At 34.9% G+C, this 18,094-nt stretch overlaps 2 protein-coding genes across 2 annotated transcripts; both read left to right on the top strand.

Annotated features, from left to right (window-relative positions):
- Positions 1 to 240: 240 nt before the first annotated feature.
- Positions 241 to 1,812, top strand: LOC136838071 (uncharacterized). The gene has a single exon (XM_067102917.1). The coding sequence runs from the start codon at positions 241 to 243 to the stop codon at positions 1,810 to 1,812; it is 1,572 nt and encodes a 523-aa protein (XP_066959018.1).
- Positions 1,813 to 2,141: 329 nt separating this feature from the next.
- LOC136838070 (uncharacterized) lies at positions 2,142 to 12,550 on the top strand. The gene is made up of 2 exons (XM_067102916.1): positions 2,142 to 2,942; positions 12,284 to 12,550. The coding sequence occupies exons 1-2, from the start codon at positions 2,142 to 2,144 to the stop codon at positions 12,548 to 12,550; spliced, it is 1,068 nt and encodes a 355-aa protein (XP_066959017.1).
- The last annotated feature ends 5,544 nt before the right edge of the window (positions 12,551 to 18,094 follow it).

Below are 18,094 nucleotides of genomic sequence, written 5' to 3'. Positions count from 1 at the left end.
ATATTTTCTGGGCCTTCATTAAACCAAAAGTTAGCCTCCACTCTCCTACAGTTGAGATTTGGTAAGTTTTTATTATGGTTTGATCTTGAAAAGGCATTCAATCAAATTGCTTTGCCAGAAAATGATCAAAATAGGCTACTGTTTCTTTGGTATAGAAATATTGAGAAAGCAGATTATTCATTAGTAGGGTATAAATGTTCTAGGTTGAGTTTCGGATTAAGATGTAGTCCCACAATTCTCATGTTGGCCCTCTTTAAAATTTTGATATTGGATGAAGCGCCGGACTCCAAAATAAACAGGATGAAGTCTCTTGTGTATCAACTAATATATATGGACAATGGGGCATACACTACAGATGAGGAAGCTGATCTTAAGTGGGCGTATTCTGTGCTTCCTGATATATTCAAACCTTATAGATTTAACTTGCAACAGTTTGCAACAAATTGTTCATCTCTACAAGAGAATATTGATGATGATTTTGATAAAGTGACCTCTGACCCTATTAAACTGCTAGGTCTTCAGTGGCATCGTTCCACTGATAAGATTTCTACCAAGGAAATCAGTTTAGATATTTCAGCAAACACTAAGAGACTTATTTTGAAGTCTATTGCTAGCCATTTTGATGTATACAATTTTAATGCTCCCCTTCTGAACAGAGCAAAGCTATTTTTGCACGATTTGCAAGTTCAAAAATATTTGGGATGGGATGATACCTTGACAGACTCTCAAGTGAGGGAGTGGCGTTGTATTGCCAGGCAGGCAAACTCTGCTCCACCAGTTATGTTGGACAGAAATGTTGGAAATAGGGAGGATTTATATGATCTTGTAGGATTTTCCGACAGTAGTAAGGTCATGTTTGGTTGCGTCATTTACCTTCTTAACTTGAATACAAATGTTGTTTCTTTCGTAATGTCAAAATCGAAGATTGTCAACAAACAATTGGAGTCAAAATCCATTCCGTCTCTTGAGCTACAAGCATTGTCTTTGGGTACAGAGTGCTTAATTGATATATTTCAAGATATTGCTGGAGATCGGTGCATTGAAGCTATAAAGATTAATAAACTGCGAATGTACTCTGACAGTTTAGTTACGGTTAGCTGGGTCAACTCGTATGTACATAAGCTTGATAAAATGCAGAAACGCTCAGTGTTTGTTCTTAATAGGCTAGAACACATTGCTAACTTGTGTGAGGCACATCAGGTGGAGTTTTCTTTTGTGTCAGGTGTACAGAACCCAGCAGACTGTGTAACCAGACCTATTTCTCATAATCAGTTAACTAAGACTAATTTTATCACGGGACCAGAATTTTTGACTGATGCATCAGATAACACTATTAGTAGAGATATTCTTACAGTACTGGTTCCAGACCCAGATTATTCTGAAAGGGTAGAAAAGTTTGCAGGATATGTTGAAATTCAAGGCACTGATCATTATCAATTAATTCCTCCTGAAAAAGTATCTAGTTTTGGTAAGCTGGTTAATATTAATGCTTTAGTGTTAAAATTTGTAAATTGTCTGAAAACCTCCTTAGTTCGCAAACATCCAGACAAGTATTCTCATTTGTTTCTTCACTCTGCTGATTTTAACTATTACAGGGAGGCATATCATAGAGTAATTCTGTTGGACCAGAGAAGTCTGTTTCCTGAGATTTTTGAGTACTTTAATTCTGCTTCAAAGATATTAAGTGACATTCCACCTTTGGTTTCTCAGTTAAATGTATACCAAGATAACAAAGGGTTGCTGAGAGTAAAAGTAAGTGTGACAGAATTAAGAAAATTAGGAAATACAGGGAGTATAGTTTTCCACTGCTGATGTCAAAGTGTAGCCCATTAGTTCCTTTGTTAATTAGGCACACACATCTTAGCTTACATCATGCAGGGTGTTATTCTGTTATACAAGAAATTAGGAAAACTGTTTGGATTCCCCATATATTTTCTTTAGTAAAGAAGTATATAAGGGGCTGTATTGGATGCAAAAGGTTCAGGGAAAGACCTATTAAATTAAACCAAAGTTCTTATCGTGAGGTTAGAATTGATCCATCAAATGTCCCATTCCGTAATATTTACATTGATCATATGGGACCCTTTTATGTTAAAGTGAACAATTCCAAAGAAAAGGTATGGATCCTTGTAATTAGTTGCATGTGGGCAAGAGCGGTAAATCTAAAGCTGTGTGATAGTCTCTCGGTTGAGGATTTGCTAAGAGCCTTGCAGCTCCACATTTATCAATTTGGAATGCCTGAGTATATTGTCTCTGATTTGGGAACTCAAATGACTGCTGGATCCAATATTATAGAGACTTTTCTTTCTGATTTTGAAACTAAAGATTTTCTGAGAAGGCATAATATGAATGAGATCAAATTTGACCACTATTATAAGGGTAACAGTGAACTTGGGGGATTAGTTGAAATCTGTGTTAAGCTGTCTAAAAGACTGATACAAGGAGCTATTGGTAAAAACATTTTACCATACAAGGATTTTGAGTTTATTGTATCTAAAACAGTACACCTTATTAATCGCAGGCCTATAGCCTTTAAAGACTCATTGAGGGAATATTCTCTGGAGGAATTCCCTGAAGTCATAACTCCTGAGAAGTTGTTATATGGCCGTGATCTTGTAACATTGAATATCATTCCACAGTTGCAAGGTACTACTTCAGATCCGGATTGGTCAGTTGATTCAGTGGATTTGATAAGGAACTCCTATGAAAAACTTGTTAAAGTACAATCTAAGCTGATAGACATCTATAATAATGAATTTTTAAACCATCTTGTATATCAAGCAACAAACAAAAAGGATAGGTATAAGCCTGTACCACATAAGCAGTTAAAGGTAGGAGATCTACTTCTTGTTAAGGAAAATATGACCAAAGCCATTGATTACCCAATAGGAATTGTTAAAGAGCTCACTAAGAATATTTACGATGAAGTTACTGGGGCTAAAGTAATGCTAGGTAAAAGTCGAAGATTTGTCAAGCGTCATGTGACAAAGCCTGATTCCTTTAATGTCAAGTGAACATTGACAGAATGGCTAAAACTAAGGAAATTCTTTCACAGGAAGACATTTAATCTGTATATATTATTAGTTAAGTTTATTTTGTTTTAAATTTATTTTCCATTGACTTTTCAGATGAAAATTCAATCCCTCTCCTCGGAGTGTATAAAATATATATTTAAATATATATTCCTATAACATTTTGTAAAAAGTTTATGGCTATTTTGGGTGATTGAGAAATTTTCTTTATGATCGGTAATTACCTTACATGGAGAAACATTCCTTGGAATTGGTAATTATCTCCGTAGTTTACTTTATAATTTCTTTGAATTTGTTTCTTTTAATTTGTTTGTTTTAATTTAATTCCGGTTTGTTCAATTAATGTTTGAGGCTTTATTTTTCCTAAATCACAGTAAATAAAATTGTGCTAATTAACTGACCTCAGCCTTCGTTGTGCAAACCAAAGTAAAAAGGAGTTAAAGATAACTACTAACTACCTAATTTTCTGAATATTCCGAGCCAAACAACTCTACGAAGCAACCTCGCAGTCACTGTTGGAAGGGAAAAGCAGTCCAATACCAACCGTCAAGGAGTGATTACTCTCCCTCACCTCACCTTACCTTTGGATATTTTATGGATTCATATTCTTCGTCGTAGTGCTGGACATTTTTCGGGACTCTACAACGATGGGACTCATTGTGTTCAGTGCTATGAATACTAAGTGTAGCACCATGAAGAATTGAGTTAACTCTGCACCTCGTCTGATGAATGTGGAGGCGACCTCAGGATGGCTGTGGAATTATCATGTCCATTCTCTATTTCATCCTATGAAGTCACTATAAGGGCTGGCTCAAGGTGGAGTGGAAAGCTTGGGACAGGAGTATATCTGCCAATGCTTCTAGGTTTGCTGACCAGAAGCAGTCACTACCCAAGTGAACTAGCATAAACTGACAACCAACTACATATTATAAATTTCTCAAAATGATTTGGAATCTACAGATGTTAGTTTTGCAAATAAATATTTTTTATAACACGGTCGTTTGTCCTAAGTGATTTTTTCTGCTCAACCGATAAGTTACTTTGGTAGCTCTGGTGACTCTTGTACACTGGGGTGTTAAGTATTCCCAGACATGCGGACGACACCAAAATGGCCACTGAATGCAGGTGTTGTATCATATGAAGGTGAAGATGTAAACCGAAATTTAAAAATTTCTGTATATAATTGTGTAATTATATACATACATGGCACAGTAAAATAAGCAAACAGCGTATGAGTACCTATAAATAATAATCTTGACTATAATACATATTTTATATATATATATATATATATATATATATATATATATATATATATATATTCATATATATATATATATATATATATATATATATATATATATATATATATATATATATATATATATTCATATATATATATTCATATATATATATATATATATATATATTCATATATATATATATTCATATATATATATATATATATATATATATATATATTCATATATATATATATATATATATATATATTATATATATATATATATATATATATATATATATATTCATATATATATATATATATATATATATATATATATATATATATATATTCATATATATATATATATATATATATATATATATATATATATATTATATATATATATATATATATATTCATATATATATATATATATATATATATATATATATATATATATATATATATATATATATTCATATATATATATATATATATATATATATTCATATATATATATATATATATATATATATATATATATATATATATATTCATATATATATATATATATATTATATATATATATATATATATATATATATATATATTCATATATATATATATATATATATATATATATATATATTATATATATATATATATATATATATATATATATATATATATATATATATATATATATATATATATATATATATATATATTCATGTTTGTGCGTGTGTTTGCGGTTCAGTGTGCATGTATATTTATGTATCTATAATCTAAAGGGGGTTCTGCGTTAAAATGGAAAACAGTATATTTTTGTAGAATTTTCCAGCAAGCCAGTGTAAAACTGTTCTTGAGTTATTGAACTACAGTATAATCCTTAGGTAATGATGTCATTGTGATGTCAAGATATCACCAGACTAAAGTTCTTTTTCACCATTTCCACCACACTAACCACCAGACACTGTTTCGCTATTACCTTCTACCACAAAACAAAAGGAAAAAAAGTTCGTCGTCTGAAAAGTTTTAATTAAGATTGTTAAGTGGGTAATAATTCTTTGTAAAACAATGATTACTTCCTTCCACTTCAAATAGGCGTGAGATTGATTACATCCTCTGAGCGACAGAGGGAATTTAATTGTAGCTCATTCTTGCCAGTAAAGGATTAATGAGAAAGCTAAGAAATTAATCGTCTGGAGGATTAATCACAATCCTCAACAAGTAAAAAATGCGCCGAAGTCAGTTTTCTGTACAACGTATAATCACCGAAAATAGATCTATCTTTCGGTGGTCTCGGTATAATGCTGTATGAGTCGCGGCCCATGAAATTTTAACTGCCGCCCGGTGGTGGCATGTCCTGTATCGTTGCCAGACGCACGATTATGGCTAACTTTAACATTAAATAAAATAAAAACAACTGAGGCTAGAGGGCTGCAATTTGGTATGTTTGATGATTGGAGGGTGGATGATCAACATACCAATTTGCAGCCCTCTAGCCTCAGTAGTTTTTAAGGTCTGAGAGCGGACAGAAAAAGTGCGGGCGGACAGACAAAGCCGGCACAATAGTTTTCTTTTGCAGAAAACTAAAAATACGGCATTATGAAATTACAATTGCCCCAATGTTAACGTGAGGACGAGAGAGAGAGAGAGAGAGAGAGAGAGAGAGAGAGAGAGAGAGAGAGAGAGAGAGAGAGAGGACGAGGAAGGAGGAATTAAGATAAGTCTTCGTGTTCGAATATTGAGGTGATCAAGTATTCGTCAGTTTATTGTTTATAGAAAAATATTTTACTTATGAGTCATGAGCATTTAAACGTTTTCTAATGACGTCTGGAATATTAAACGATTTGTTAAGACAATTCTCTGAGCCATAATTCTTTTTTGTAAAGCCAGGGGTGTGTAAAAAATAAATTGCCTTGCCTTAGAGCGCAGTGGTTTTACTTAAGTTAAAGTATATATCCGAAAAAAATAACCTTTTCTAAATAACTTGAGAGTATCAATTCTTCACGAATATTTGCCTTTGAAAAAAATGACGAAGCCTATAGATGTTGTTGCAAGTGACAATTGGCAACTTCGGTGTTGTAGACAGGAATAAATCCCTGTCTGAAAATATGTGTCTAGATTCAACAACACATCTGCCGTGGGTGTTACGTCTGTATTGTAGTTTTAGGAGTTAACTTGGATTATCCCTCCAAAACCAGTATTCCGTCAGAGCTTATGCAAACGAATGAAAAAATGATTTTTGTGCGGTGGACTCGTAACAGCTAAGTCTTTCACGCTTTAAGATTCTACAGCTTTTTCATACATCTGAACCAAAATTCTATCTTTTCATGTAGAAATTCCTATTCAAAAGGAAAATGGTAAATCTTTAACCTTATTTAGTATTATTAGAATATCCGTTACGCAGGTTACTTCCTCTGGCTTTTTTTTATAGTTCGGCAGTAAATTTTTTAAACATCAAAAGGCTGCTTACGGCATAAGTAATTAAGGCATTTTATGTAACAGAAGAGTACCAAGCGTTTTTTTTTTTTTTTTTTTTTTTTTTGCTGTGTCGCACTGGAAATGAGGCCTGGCACCGATAGGCCTGGTTATCTCTACGCTGGAAATTAAAAATTCATTGAAACATATGAAGCGCAAATAGATGCATACATATTCACTGGTATGTGCGTGAGAGTAGGTGCGCGCGCACGCGTATGTGTGGTGCATGAGTTTCCTTATGTTAGTGTTGAACGCTGCTGGGTAGGCTATATTCGGTTTTGAATGCCAAGAAATAATTCTGCAACCATTTAGTCTGTTGATGCGAACGGAAATGCAATAAATTGTGTCAAGTCGAAGTGCACAGGCAGTATATAGTGGTAGTTTTGGTGGAAATGTGGAGACACTTGGCCCCAACAATTAACCAGTGATCAACAAACACCTGCAGTCCTCATTCTAAAAGTACAGCGAAAGGTATTAAACCTCGGTTCTATTTCAAAGACGTCTTAATGTTCAGTCTCTTTTTGTTTGTCAGTCACGCAGAAATAGACATCTGCATGGAAACACAATTAACGTATTAATGGATTTCTGACTTCAAAGCCATTTTGATATCTCTCTCTCTCTCTCTCTCTCTCTCTCTCTCTCTCTCTCTCTCTCTCTCTCTCTCTCTGTCGAGAATGTCTTCCAAACCAGAAATTTGAAAGTGAAAATAGATGACAGATAGGAGGAAAAAATGAATGGAAAAATAGGCGCGGCTGCAGCCTCTGAGATTTACGAGTCTTTTTCAACATCCTGTCCTCTGACAGCCCTGTAGAAGAATAAAAAATGAATTTTGAAGCAAAGTAAGTCGGAGAGAGAGAGAGAGAGAGAGAGAGAGAGAGAGAGAGAGAGAGAGAGAGCAACTTCGGCACAGACAGGGAAAAAGTAGAAGGCGTTTGGCACACGGAAAGAGAGAAGCAGTCTGGAAGCAACATTTGTCTTACCTTCATTAGGCAAACGTAAGAGAGAGAGAGAGAGAGAGAGAGAGAGAGAGCTGAATAACACATTAATCTCTGAAGCTATGTTCTAATATACCCGTACAGTAAGTGCTTTCGAACAATAACAGAAACACATCAAGACTCCTGAAGTGGTCCAACAGAACTTGGAAAGGAGGCTGAAGTCTTGAACAGTCGTTACAGAATTCTGCAATCACAAAGACACTTTCAGTGAGTGACGTATTTCAGTAGACGCTTTGAAAGAATTAAGGTGTGACTCTACTTTGAACAAAGATACGGGTCGTGTTTATTATTATTACTGCACTTCGATCGATCCAATTATTGCTCAGAGCATCTAATCAGGTTCCGGACAAATTCGTGCAAATGTGATGGACAAGAAAGGCGAGCAAAGAAAATCGGCCATGATTTCAGTCAATGAAAAAGTCTAAGCTCAAAATATGACTGAGAGCAACGTAATATCAATTACTCGTTAAGTATCTTATCTTTTATTTCTTACTTTTAGATGCTATATTCTCCTGGGGTTTAGAACTTCTCATACTTGTCATTTTTACTTTGCTGTCTCAGAGATGGAAGAATTTAGGCTACTATCCCAATATTTTTTCATATTTTCCAGTTTTTAATGGGGTCTCTTACTATTATATCTGTGTGTGTATGTGTGTATGTTTGTATGTGCGTGTATATATGTATGTATGTATATATATAAAATATATGTATATATGTATATATATATTATATATTGTATATATATACAATATATATATATATATATATATATATATATATATATATATATATATATATATATATATATATATATATATATATATATATATATATATATATATATATATATATATATATATATATATATATATATATATATATATATATATATATATATGTATATATATATATATATATATATATATATATATATATATATATATATATATATATATATATATATATATATATATATATATATATATATATATATATATATATATATATATATATATATATTATATTATATATATATATATATATATATATATATATATATATATATATATATATATATATGTATGTGTGTGTGTGTGTGTGTGTGTGTGTGTGTGTGTGTGTGTGTGTGTGTGTGTGTGTGTGTGTGTGTGTGTGTGACTGAGTTCATGTCTGCATGTGCTTGCATTTACTGTATATGTCTCAATAAATGCCATATCATTTTTACGAACTGCCAGACATAAGTGGAGGTATGGTTGCGTTTTGCAGTGGCTACCTACTAGTAAATGCTGCAGTAATGCATTTCCTGCGCTTCACACAACAAAGGCCAAAGTGTTATTGCAGTAATTAGCGCTGCAACTGGCGTCACAATAACGCTCGTGTAGTCAGCAGAGTCCTCGTTTTGGTCCTGCATTTGCCGTTACGGCAACTGCTGTTATCGTGAGTTTGATCCTGAAGCTCTTGAATTATTCACGTGCTGCAATTGATATGAAACGGCTGTGGGGTCAAGATCATGTAAAATTGTCTTTTTTGTAATGGTTGGGTGGCATTGTAAGATCGTAAAAGGAATAAAGATAATGTACCCATAAACAAGTTGATAGATAAATTCGTAAATAAGTGTTAATTTAGTAGGTAGTCTGTGCAAGAAAGCATGAATAAATGAAGGACTTATAAGGAAGAGAGAGAGAGAGAGAGAGAGAGAGAGAGAGAGAGAGAGAGAGAGAGAGAGAGATCCTTAAAGATTTTTAAAGTAAAATCTGGGGAGACGAATATATATATGATATGATATATAGGTATATATATATATATATATATATATATATATATATATATATATATATATATATATATATATATATATATATATATATATATATATATATATATATATATATATTTATGTATCGAATATATATTGATAAAATTTACTATTTAGATAGGTTGCTTAGCAAAACTAATAGCGACAATAGAAATTTATAATAATAAAAAAGTATCATTATAAAAGAACGTTTATATCTCCCTCGATTATTGTTATGATGATGCAGTGAAGGAAGAAGCCTGTACTGTAGCAGGAAGCATGTTAAAGTGACAGGAAAACAAGAGTAGTTATAAAGAGAGTTTTGAAACTTAATCAGTTCGATGCATGTAATAAATAAACTCTAAATTAATACTCGTTTTAATCAGGAATATCGGATGATATACGAAGCGTCACTGCAGTTTGCATATTACAGGTTTAATCGAGATGTAAAGGGACGTGGAAATGAATAATCAACACGCGAGCAGCTTCCTTTGTGTTACTGAACGTAGAATAAATTAGACACCACTAAAGTGAGTTTATTAACACATACCAGTATGGTCATTGTTCCAGTGCAACAATGAACAATTAAAAAATGCGCCGAAGTTTCCTTAAATGACATGAAAACTACTGAGGAGGCTACAGGGCTGCAATTTGGTATATTTGATGATTGTTGGGTGGATGATCAACATACCAATTTGCAGCCCTCTAGCCTCCTCAGTAGTTCTTAAGATGTGAGGGCGGATAGAAAAAGTGCGGACGGACGGACGGACAGACAGAGGCGGCACTATAATAGTTTTCTTTTATTGAAAACTAAAAGTCTAGCTAAAATTATTAGCTCCCCTCAGAACAGTAGATGTATTATAGTACTAGAAAATGTTTCAAGTAAATTGAAACGTTGACGTTTGTATAAATGCCGTTATTAGAATAGAAATGGGTTCTAATGGGACTGTATTGAATGCAGGATTGATGGAGGGCAAAAGTCTAGTTATGAAGGATTATTGGGATAATAATTAGGGAAGGAAGTTAAGTGTGGAAAATGGCGCAAAATAATGTGCAATAGTCTGATGTCATTAATTAATAGTTGACAAAGTTAATACCTTAGGATAAATGAATAGAAAATTTTCCGTGGTAATATTCACACCCCGCGGAAATTTATTGTAGCCATAAATTGTAGTCTTACAACTTGAATGATGTGTGAATTGGCTCAGTACCTTTCATAAAACGAAAGACTGAACAATGATGAAAGGGATAAGAGGGGGAGTTACGAACTGGGCCAGACTTACTAATGGGCCGCTAGCAACCATCAGGGTCTGATAAAAGCGAATAAAAGAGATTTTTTTTCAAACAGAGGCGAGTTTTTCGAATTACCAGCATTTCTGAACCATGTTTATACAAAAGGGGGAAACCTTAGCGTGCCACAGAGGCGTCGTGAAGGGGGGAGGCTTGGGGGGACATATGTCACCTGGCGCAGCATTGAAGGGGCGCCAAATTGAAGTTGGGAAGACATCTATTTTGGGGGAAACGGGGTGATGAAACCAGTAACTTAGAATCTTGAAGTTTTTAAGAGTTTTCCGTACATATTTTATATTTAATGAAGATTGAGGTAGAACTAAGTTATAGGTACAGGGCGGGTATTTAGCGAGAAATGGCAGTTTCTTACAGTATTTTGGATGCTTATTAACAATTTAACGTTAATTTTTGGCGGTCGGCTGTAATTAACTTGCAATTTACCTTTGAACTCTACCCTACGGTAAGGGGGACCCCGATTGGAATCCGGGGTTTCCATACGCGATCTTCACGAGACAGAGCACCGGTACGTCTGCTTCGAACGGTTCATATCCCGTCTGGCAAGTGCAATAACTTGTTAACGTATGGGTAACTCCCCCACCCCCCTGGGCCAGTACTAAACACGGCGAAGGGACATTCCATTTGGCCGACAACAAACAAATGCATCGCCAGTGTCAGAAGCCCTAAAAGTGTTGAAAAAACCAGTTTCCAAGGTACTGCACTTGCCGGACGGGATATGAACCGTTCGAAACAGACGTCGCCGTGCTCTGTCTTGTGAAGATCGCGTAAGGAAACCCCTTGTTGGATGGACTTCAGGGGACAATTACAGGTTAATTACACCCGACCGCCAAAAAAAAAAAGTTGAATTGCAAATAAGCAACCAAAATACTATAAGAAACTGCCATTTCTCGCAAAATCCCCGCGGTGTATCTATTACTTAGAAATACCAAGATTGACTTCCTTTAATGTTCATTATATATAAATGTAGTCATTATGTGTTAATTACTGTACTATCAAATTTTATTACGTACTTATAAAATAAGTGGTTCAGTGATTGTGAATCAGTGCAAAGATATTGGATAGTTACCCCCATCTATCTAGTGTTTCGTTTTCTTTCGTGAGGTGGTGTTGGTCACATTTTTTGGAACTGCGCAGACAGTGTATGCTTTCTTTTCAGGGTCGGCCTATAGATGGGAGAGATTAAAGAAGAATTTGCCTATGTCTGTGAAAGCTGAATCTGAAACACGCTGGAGTGCTAGAGCTGATGCAGTTCGACCCATACATGAAAATGTGGGGGATTTGGTCCAACCTTTAGAGACCATCGGAAGTGATTTGAATGCGACAACAGATACCAGAAGTGAAGCAACACAGCTATTGAGCAGAATTTTGACATTTTATTTCTTTGCTGCGCTAAGTAAGTTTTTGGAACATTTCACCTACCAAGATTGACAGAGTCCAGAAGCGGCTGCAGGATCCAAAAATGAATTTCCATGAGGCAGTACAAGATACCCAGGCGTTGCAAGCTTATTCCCTTGCTGATCGGGAGGATATTATCTGCCAGACATCTATCATAAAAGCAGAGGAGCTCTGTCATGCTTGGGATGCGAGAATTGCCACACGATGCAGAGTGAGGAAAAAAATGCCTGGTGAAACTGGAGATGATGCTGCTGCTGCTGCTGCTGCTGCAGGCCTCATTCTCAGCAGAAAATGAGATGCAACGTCTGCTAAAAGGTACTATTGACAGAATGCACAATGAAATGGGCGGACGGTTCATCAGACTGTATAACTTGGATTCAAAGTTTGGCTTTCTTTTGGATATTAAGGAGTTGCTATCTACAACCAATGAAGCATACATCAAAGAAAGGTGCATTAATGTGGCAAGTTTCTATGACACTGACTTAGACGGCTTGGAACTGTTCAGCGAAATTGTAGATTGCAGAATGTTGCTTAAAACACGAGATGATGTTCTGATCACCAACCCACAGGAATTACTTCTTTTCATTGTTCAATATGGGGATGAAAGTGTTTTCCCAAACCTTCGAGTTGCCCTTCAGATACTTCTGACCATTGCAGTATCAACTGCTAGTTGTGAGCGATCATTTAGTAGGTTGAAACTTATCTTGTCGCATCTGCGAACATTTATGGGGCAAGAGAGATTGTCAGCTTTAACTGTACTAAGTGTAGAGCAAGAGATCGCAAACAAAATAAACTTTGATGACGTGAGAGACAGATCTGCGGCTGTAAAAGCTAGAAAGATAAATCTGTAAACACATTGTAACGTGCATCAATACTTAATGTCCTACAATTCATTATCAATCCTTTTCATTGTTTAGGTTTTCTGTTATCAATATCTGTCTAATTATCTTTACATTCTAATACCTTTATACCGTCTTATTTCCTTGCATATGGTTGATCCTAAGCATCCATCACTTCAATCTTTTTGTTTTCATTATTTTGACGCACGTTAAACATTCTTTAAAGAAAAGTAAGGTTTATAGTTAGTGAACTAATTCATCTTTGTTCTTATCAGTTTTCTTTTCAGGCATTATAACTATTCAGTCTTTACCACGAAATCTATTTTTTTTCCTAGTATTAACTTCTATGATGGCAACAAATTGTACATTTTCATGATTTTATTAGCTCCTGTATTCCCTAATGTTTAACTCCTTTTTTAATCAAATTTATTTAATTTGCCATTTGTCTTTGGTTATGAGTTACTGGTTACTATGATTCTTTACTGCAATCTACATTTTAGTTATCTTATCAACATATTGGAATTTATTTATGAGGGCTAATGATTAATTAATTACAGTATATCTGTTATATCTAAAATAACTATTTCAGTTTGCAAATTCGGTTTGTGTTCTATCATTCCAGAATATTATTATGCAAATTAGAATGTTTTGTTTTCAACACAATATATCTAAAATAATGAAGGCAAACATTTCCTTCTAAGATTAGCACACTCAGAGGAAAATAGTCCTCCCCCCGGCCGCCCCCCGCCTTTGGGGGCGCCATAAAAGACTTTGCCCCCAGGCGCCAGCAACCCTCACGACGCCACTGGCGTGCCAATAAACATCTCCTTATTTTATAATGTGTTCAGTATCACCATTTTTTTGCATATAGGACAAAAAATAACCTTATGAGGTAAATGTGTCTAAAGACAGGATATATAAAGCAATCCAACAATTGATTGGTTTTCTAGTGAGTGACACCTTAGAAATGAACCTGTATTTCCACTGGTTTGCATCAGTGAAAAGACACTTTAATCTCACTAATGAGCTGCTTCACTTTCATAAATGAATGCATACTAACTATACAGATCCATTCATTTTATCAATACATTGTGTCAAAATATAAAATATTCTCATTGCTGATTGCTGTCCTGTTGCCTTAATATAAAGTGAGCCTTGTAAGGATTTTTTAGACGTTAAAATAGCATTCAACATTTTGTTTACATGAAAGAATAAACATTTATCCTGTAAATGAAAGAAGTTTTTATATAATATTATCATCACCGTTTTACATCTCTTCGTTTCTATTTTTCCCACATATGCTAGACACCTGTGAGATTCGAGACAAAGCTATTTCTGAAAGTATGAACTGATCTCTGTACTCCTGAAGGAGCTCAAGTACTCTCGTGTCCGGCCGCATTTTCCTGAGATGTAACCAAGTACCGGGAGGGACCTTTCCCTGAAAAAAGCGGGACGCCATGTCTTAAAAACTAACCATAGATTTGTCTTGAAAATAATCTCATTATGTTTCCCACACCCAAATTAGTGAGGATAATGTGGATTTATTCTAACCTAACCTAACCTAACCTAGGGGCAAGGCAAGAAAACCGGAGCTGGTGCTATACTAAATTTAGCATATACACTGTGCATCTCTCTCCGAAATTTGCTGCCCGGCCAGTAACAACACCACTGTCAGGGGAGAGGAAGGAATGCCTCCTCTTAGTCTTCAGTTGTGGACAAGAAATCTTCTTAAGAGGCAAGACAGACGGCGCCTATTTCTGGTGATTCTCAGCAAATTCGTTTGCGTAGCAGTGGGGTTAAGTGGTCCTTTCTGACTCGACTAAAATTTTCGTCAACATTTCAGTAAAGTTAGAGCCTTTGTGATGGTTGTTAATCTAATCTGTTCTAAGTATGGCAGATTTAGGAGACAATCATATTTATTGTTTTGACAATTGTTTTACGTGTCCTCTGTGGATCCGTCTGCAATAAGCGTCGAAAACGACATCAGTATAATTGTGGAAGTGTGGTAAGAATACAAGAGTTAGTCAGTGGTATGCACAGTGCACATAGTCTGTCATTCTCTATTGGCCAACGGGTAATACTGAGTTAGTTGGAATTTATATTTGCGTGTGTGTATGTATAGTATATATATATATATATATATATATATATATATATATATATATATATATATATATATATATATATATATATATATATATATATATATAGAGAGAGAGAGAGAGAGAGAGAGAGAGAGAGAGAGAGAGAGAGAGAGAGAGAGAGAGAGAGAGAGATAATAATTCATGCGCATGTTTGTAATTTTATATATATATATACAGTATATATATATATATATATATATATATATATATATATATATATATATATATATATATATATATATATATATATATATATATATATATATATATATATATATATATATATGTGTGTGTGTGTGTATGTGTAGAGAGAGAGAGAGAGAGAGAGAGAGAGAGAGAGAGAGAGAGAGAGAGAGAGAGAGAGACAGAGAGCGGTAGTGATTCATGTGCATGTTTGGAATGCATTATATATATATATATGACTATTTATCACATCACCGTGATTCATATACAATCAGAAAGCTACAAACGTCCTCTCTTGTGGCCGATTTCGTTAGTGCGTCACTGTAGTCCTGATTCCTCGTCCGTCGCTGGTTCGACCCCACGGGACGGTGGACTTATTATCAACAAAAAAATTCCCCTTCGGTAACATATATGAAAATATATTATTTCCGAGGTAGAGTGAATTGGATATTAAAGGACGTTTGTAGCTTTCTGATTATATATATATATATATATATATATATATATATATATACATATATATATATATACATATATATATATATATATATAGATAGATAGATAGATAGATAGATAGATAGATAGATATATATATATATAAATAATTGTGCGAGTGTGTTTATTTTTAGTCAAAGAGTAATTGTATGTACAGAAGTAAATGTATCTGACAAAGATATCAATCCCAGGACCTTGCTGTAAACGAATTCTGGTTGTGCACTAAGCATTAATATGGCTGCTCTGTTGTTCGTCCTGTGGGAAACAGGAAATGTTTGAATAATTCTAATAAATCGAAAATGCTGGCATACACGTCAATTTTCAATATGTGGCTGTTCGTTCTGCCTGCAATGTAACTTTTAACCACCAGCTTGCTCTGTCCCTTACTCTCACCTCTCCCCCTCTCTCTCTCTCTCTCTCTCTCTCTCTCTCTCTCTCTCTCTCTCTAACCTAATTTGTAGCACGTTCACCTCACTATTTACGTTATCGGTGCGGTTCCTTGAACCCGTTGTGACGAAAGCAGTCAGTTAATATTGTGGGTTCAAACGGGTATTATAACAAGAGAGAGAGAGAGAGAGATTATAATAGGTATGTGATGTTATAATGATGTCGTAAAGCGGAGTCATTTTAAATTTAAACACTGATGTCTTTGACAGCGGAGGAAATGAACCTGCCAAAACTATGGGACGATTATGAAAGCTATTTTGATTTTCCATCTGTAATCATAAGTTAGTTTCTTTCTGAAAACTGAAGATGAAAATACCTTTGGCTTATAAACATCAAACTTTGTCAATGTAGTACGTAGTAATTACAAATTTAGTTGACCCATATGGATACAGTGCCGCAATGCATCCTGCTATGAATCTTCGAACCTGAAGATGACATCTGAGGCGTTCCGTCAAGATTCGTTTAACCTTTCTTGGGAAACCAAAATAAGAAAAAAAGTATACCTTAGTTTTACCAGACCACTGAGCTGATTAACAGCTCTCCTAGGGCTGTCCCGAAGGATTAGACTTATTTTACGTGGCTAAGAACCAATTGGTTACTTAGCAACGGGACCTACAGCTTATTGTGGAATCCGAACCACATTATAGCTAGAAATGAATTTCTATCACCAGAAATAAATTCCTCTAACTCTTCATCAGCCGGTCGCGGGAATTGAACTCCGGCCCATCGAGTGACAGTCTAAAGCTCAAGCGACTCGGCCAACAAACGGCTGGAAACCAAAATAAACCTCACAGCTTCTTTGTGGTGTCAACCAGCAACATCAATGATATGTACAGCAACAGTCTTTCAAAAACAAAAGTAATTCAAGAAGCGTAAATTAATAAAAGCAATATTCGGATTGCAAAACCTAATACAATAAATGCCCGGCAAAAAATTCCAGACGGAAATACCAGTGTATCAGATGCAAGACCACAAACAACGGCCACCTTCGTCCAAATTCCGAAATGAGCGCCACTAAATTCCGCGATAAGGGCCCCCGCCCCCCCCGATTATCTCCAGGGGGTCGCTAAATTATTGCCCCATAAATAGTCTACTTAACGAGAGAAAATATTTTGTCGAATTGACTGATACTGTGTATATATAATAAGGGGGCAAGAAGTTCCAACGGATGGGAAATGTGGGGTGGGAGAAATGTAGAGCAGAAGTGGAATGAAAAAGAGCAGGTTAGTGGAGAGGGGACGCAATGGGTTTTAATGGGAATAAATTGAATGCAGGGTTAATGAAGGGGAAAAGTCTATTTATGGTGGATTTTTGCGATAAATGGGTAATGAAGGTAATGGCGGGAGAATGACGCAAAAGAATATGCAATACCGATTCCATTAATAGTTAATTACCTTACGACTAATGAATGGAACATTTCTTGCGGCAGTATTGACACTCCGCGAAAATTTATTCCCACAATGAATTACCTGTGAATTGGCTTAGTACGTTTAAGGAAACGAAAGAGTGAACAATGAGAGAGAGAGAGAGAGAGAGAGAGAGAGAGAGAGAGAGAGAGAGAGAGAGAGAGCTATGAACTATGTCAGACTACTAATGGACCGTCAACAACCGTCACGGTTTCTGGTAAAAGCGAATGAAAGGTAATGTAAAAAAAAAAAAAAAAAGAGACGAGTTTTTCGAATTGCTAACGATGTTAAACCACGTTTTTATACAGTAGGGAATCTTAGCGTG

Source organism: Macrobrachium rosenbergii, unplaced genomic scaffold, assembly GCF_040412425.1.
Source record: "Macrobrachium rosenbergii isolate ZJJX-2024 unplaced genomic scaffold, ASM4041242v1 13913, whole genome shotgun sequence".
NCBI lineage: Eukaryota > Metazoa > Arthropoda > Malacostraca > Decapoda > Palaemonidae > Macrobrachium > Macrobrachium rosenbergii.
Note: the sequence above shows the minus strand (reverse complement) of the source record. Positions and strands in the feature narration are given on the sequence as shown.

Coding starts and splice junctions, on each gene's coding strand:
- LOC136838070 (XM_067102916.1), top strand. CDS start 2,142: ATGTGGGCAAGAGCGGTAAATCTAAAGCTGTGTGATAGTCTCTCGGTT. Junction 2,943..12,283: donor ATGAAGTTACTGGGGCTAAA/GTAATGCTAGGT, acceptor TCACCTACCAAG/ATTGACAGAGTCCAGAAGCG.
- LOC136838071 (XM_067102917.1), top strand. CDS start 241: ATGTTGGCCCTCTTTAAAATTTTGATATTGGATGAAGCGCCGGACTCC.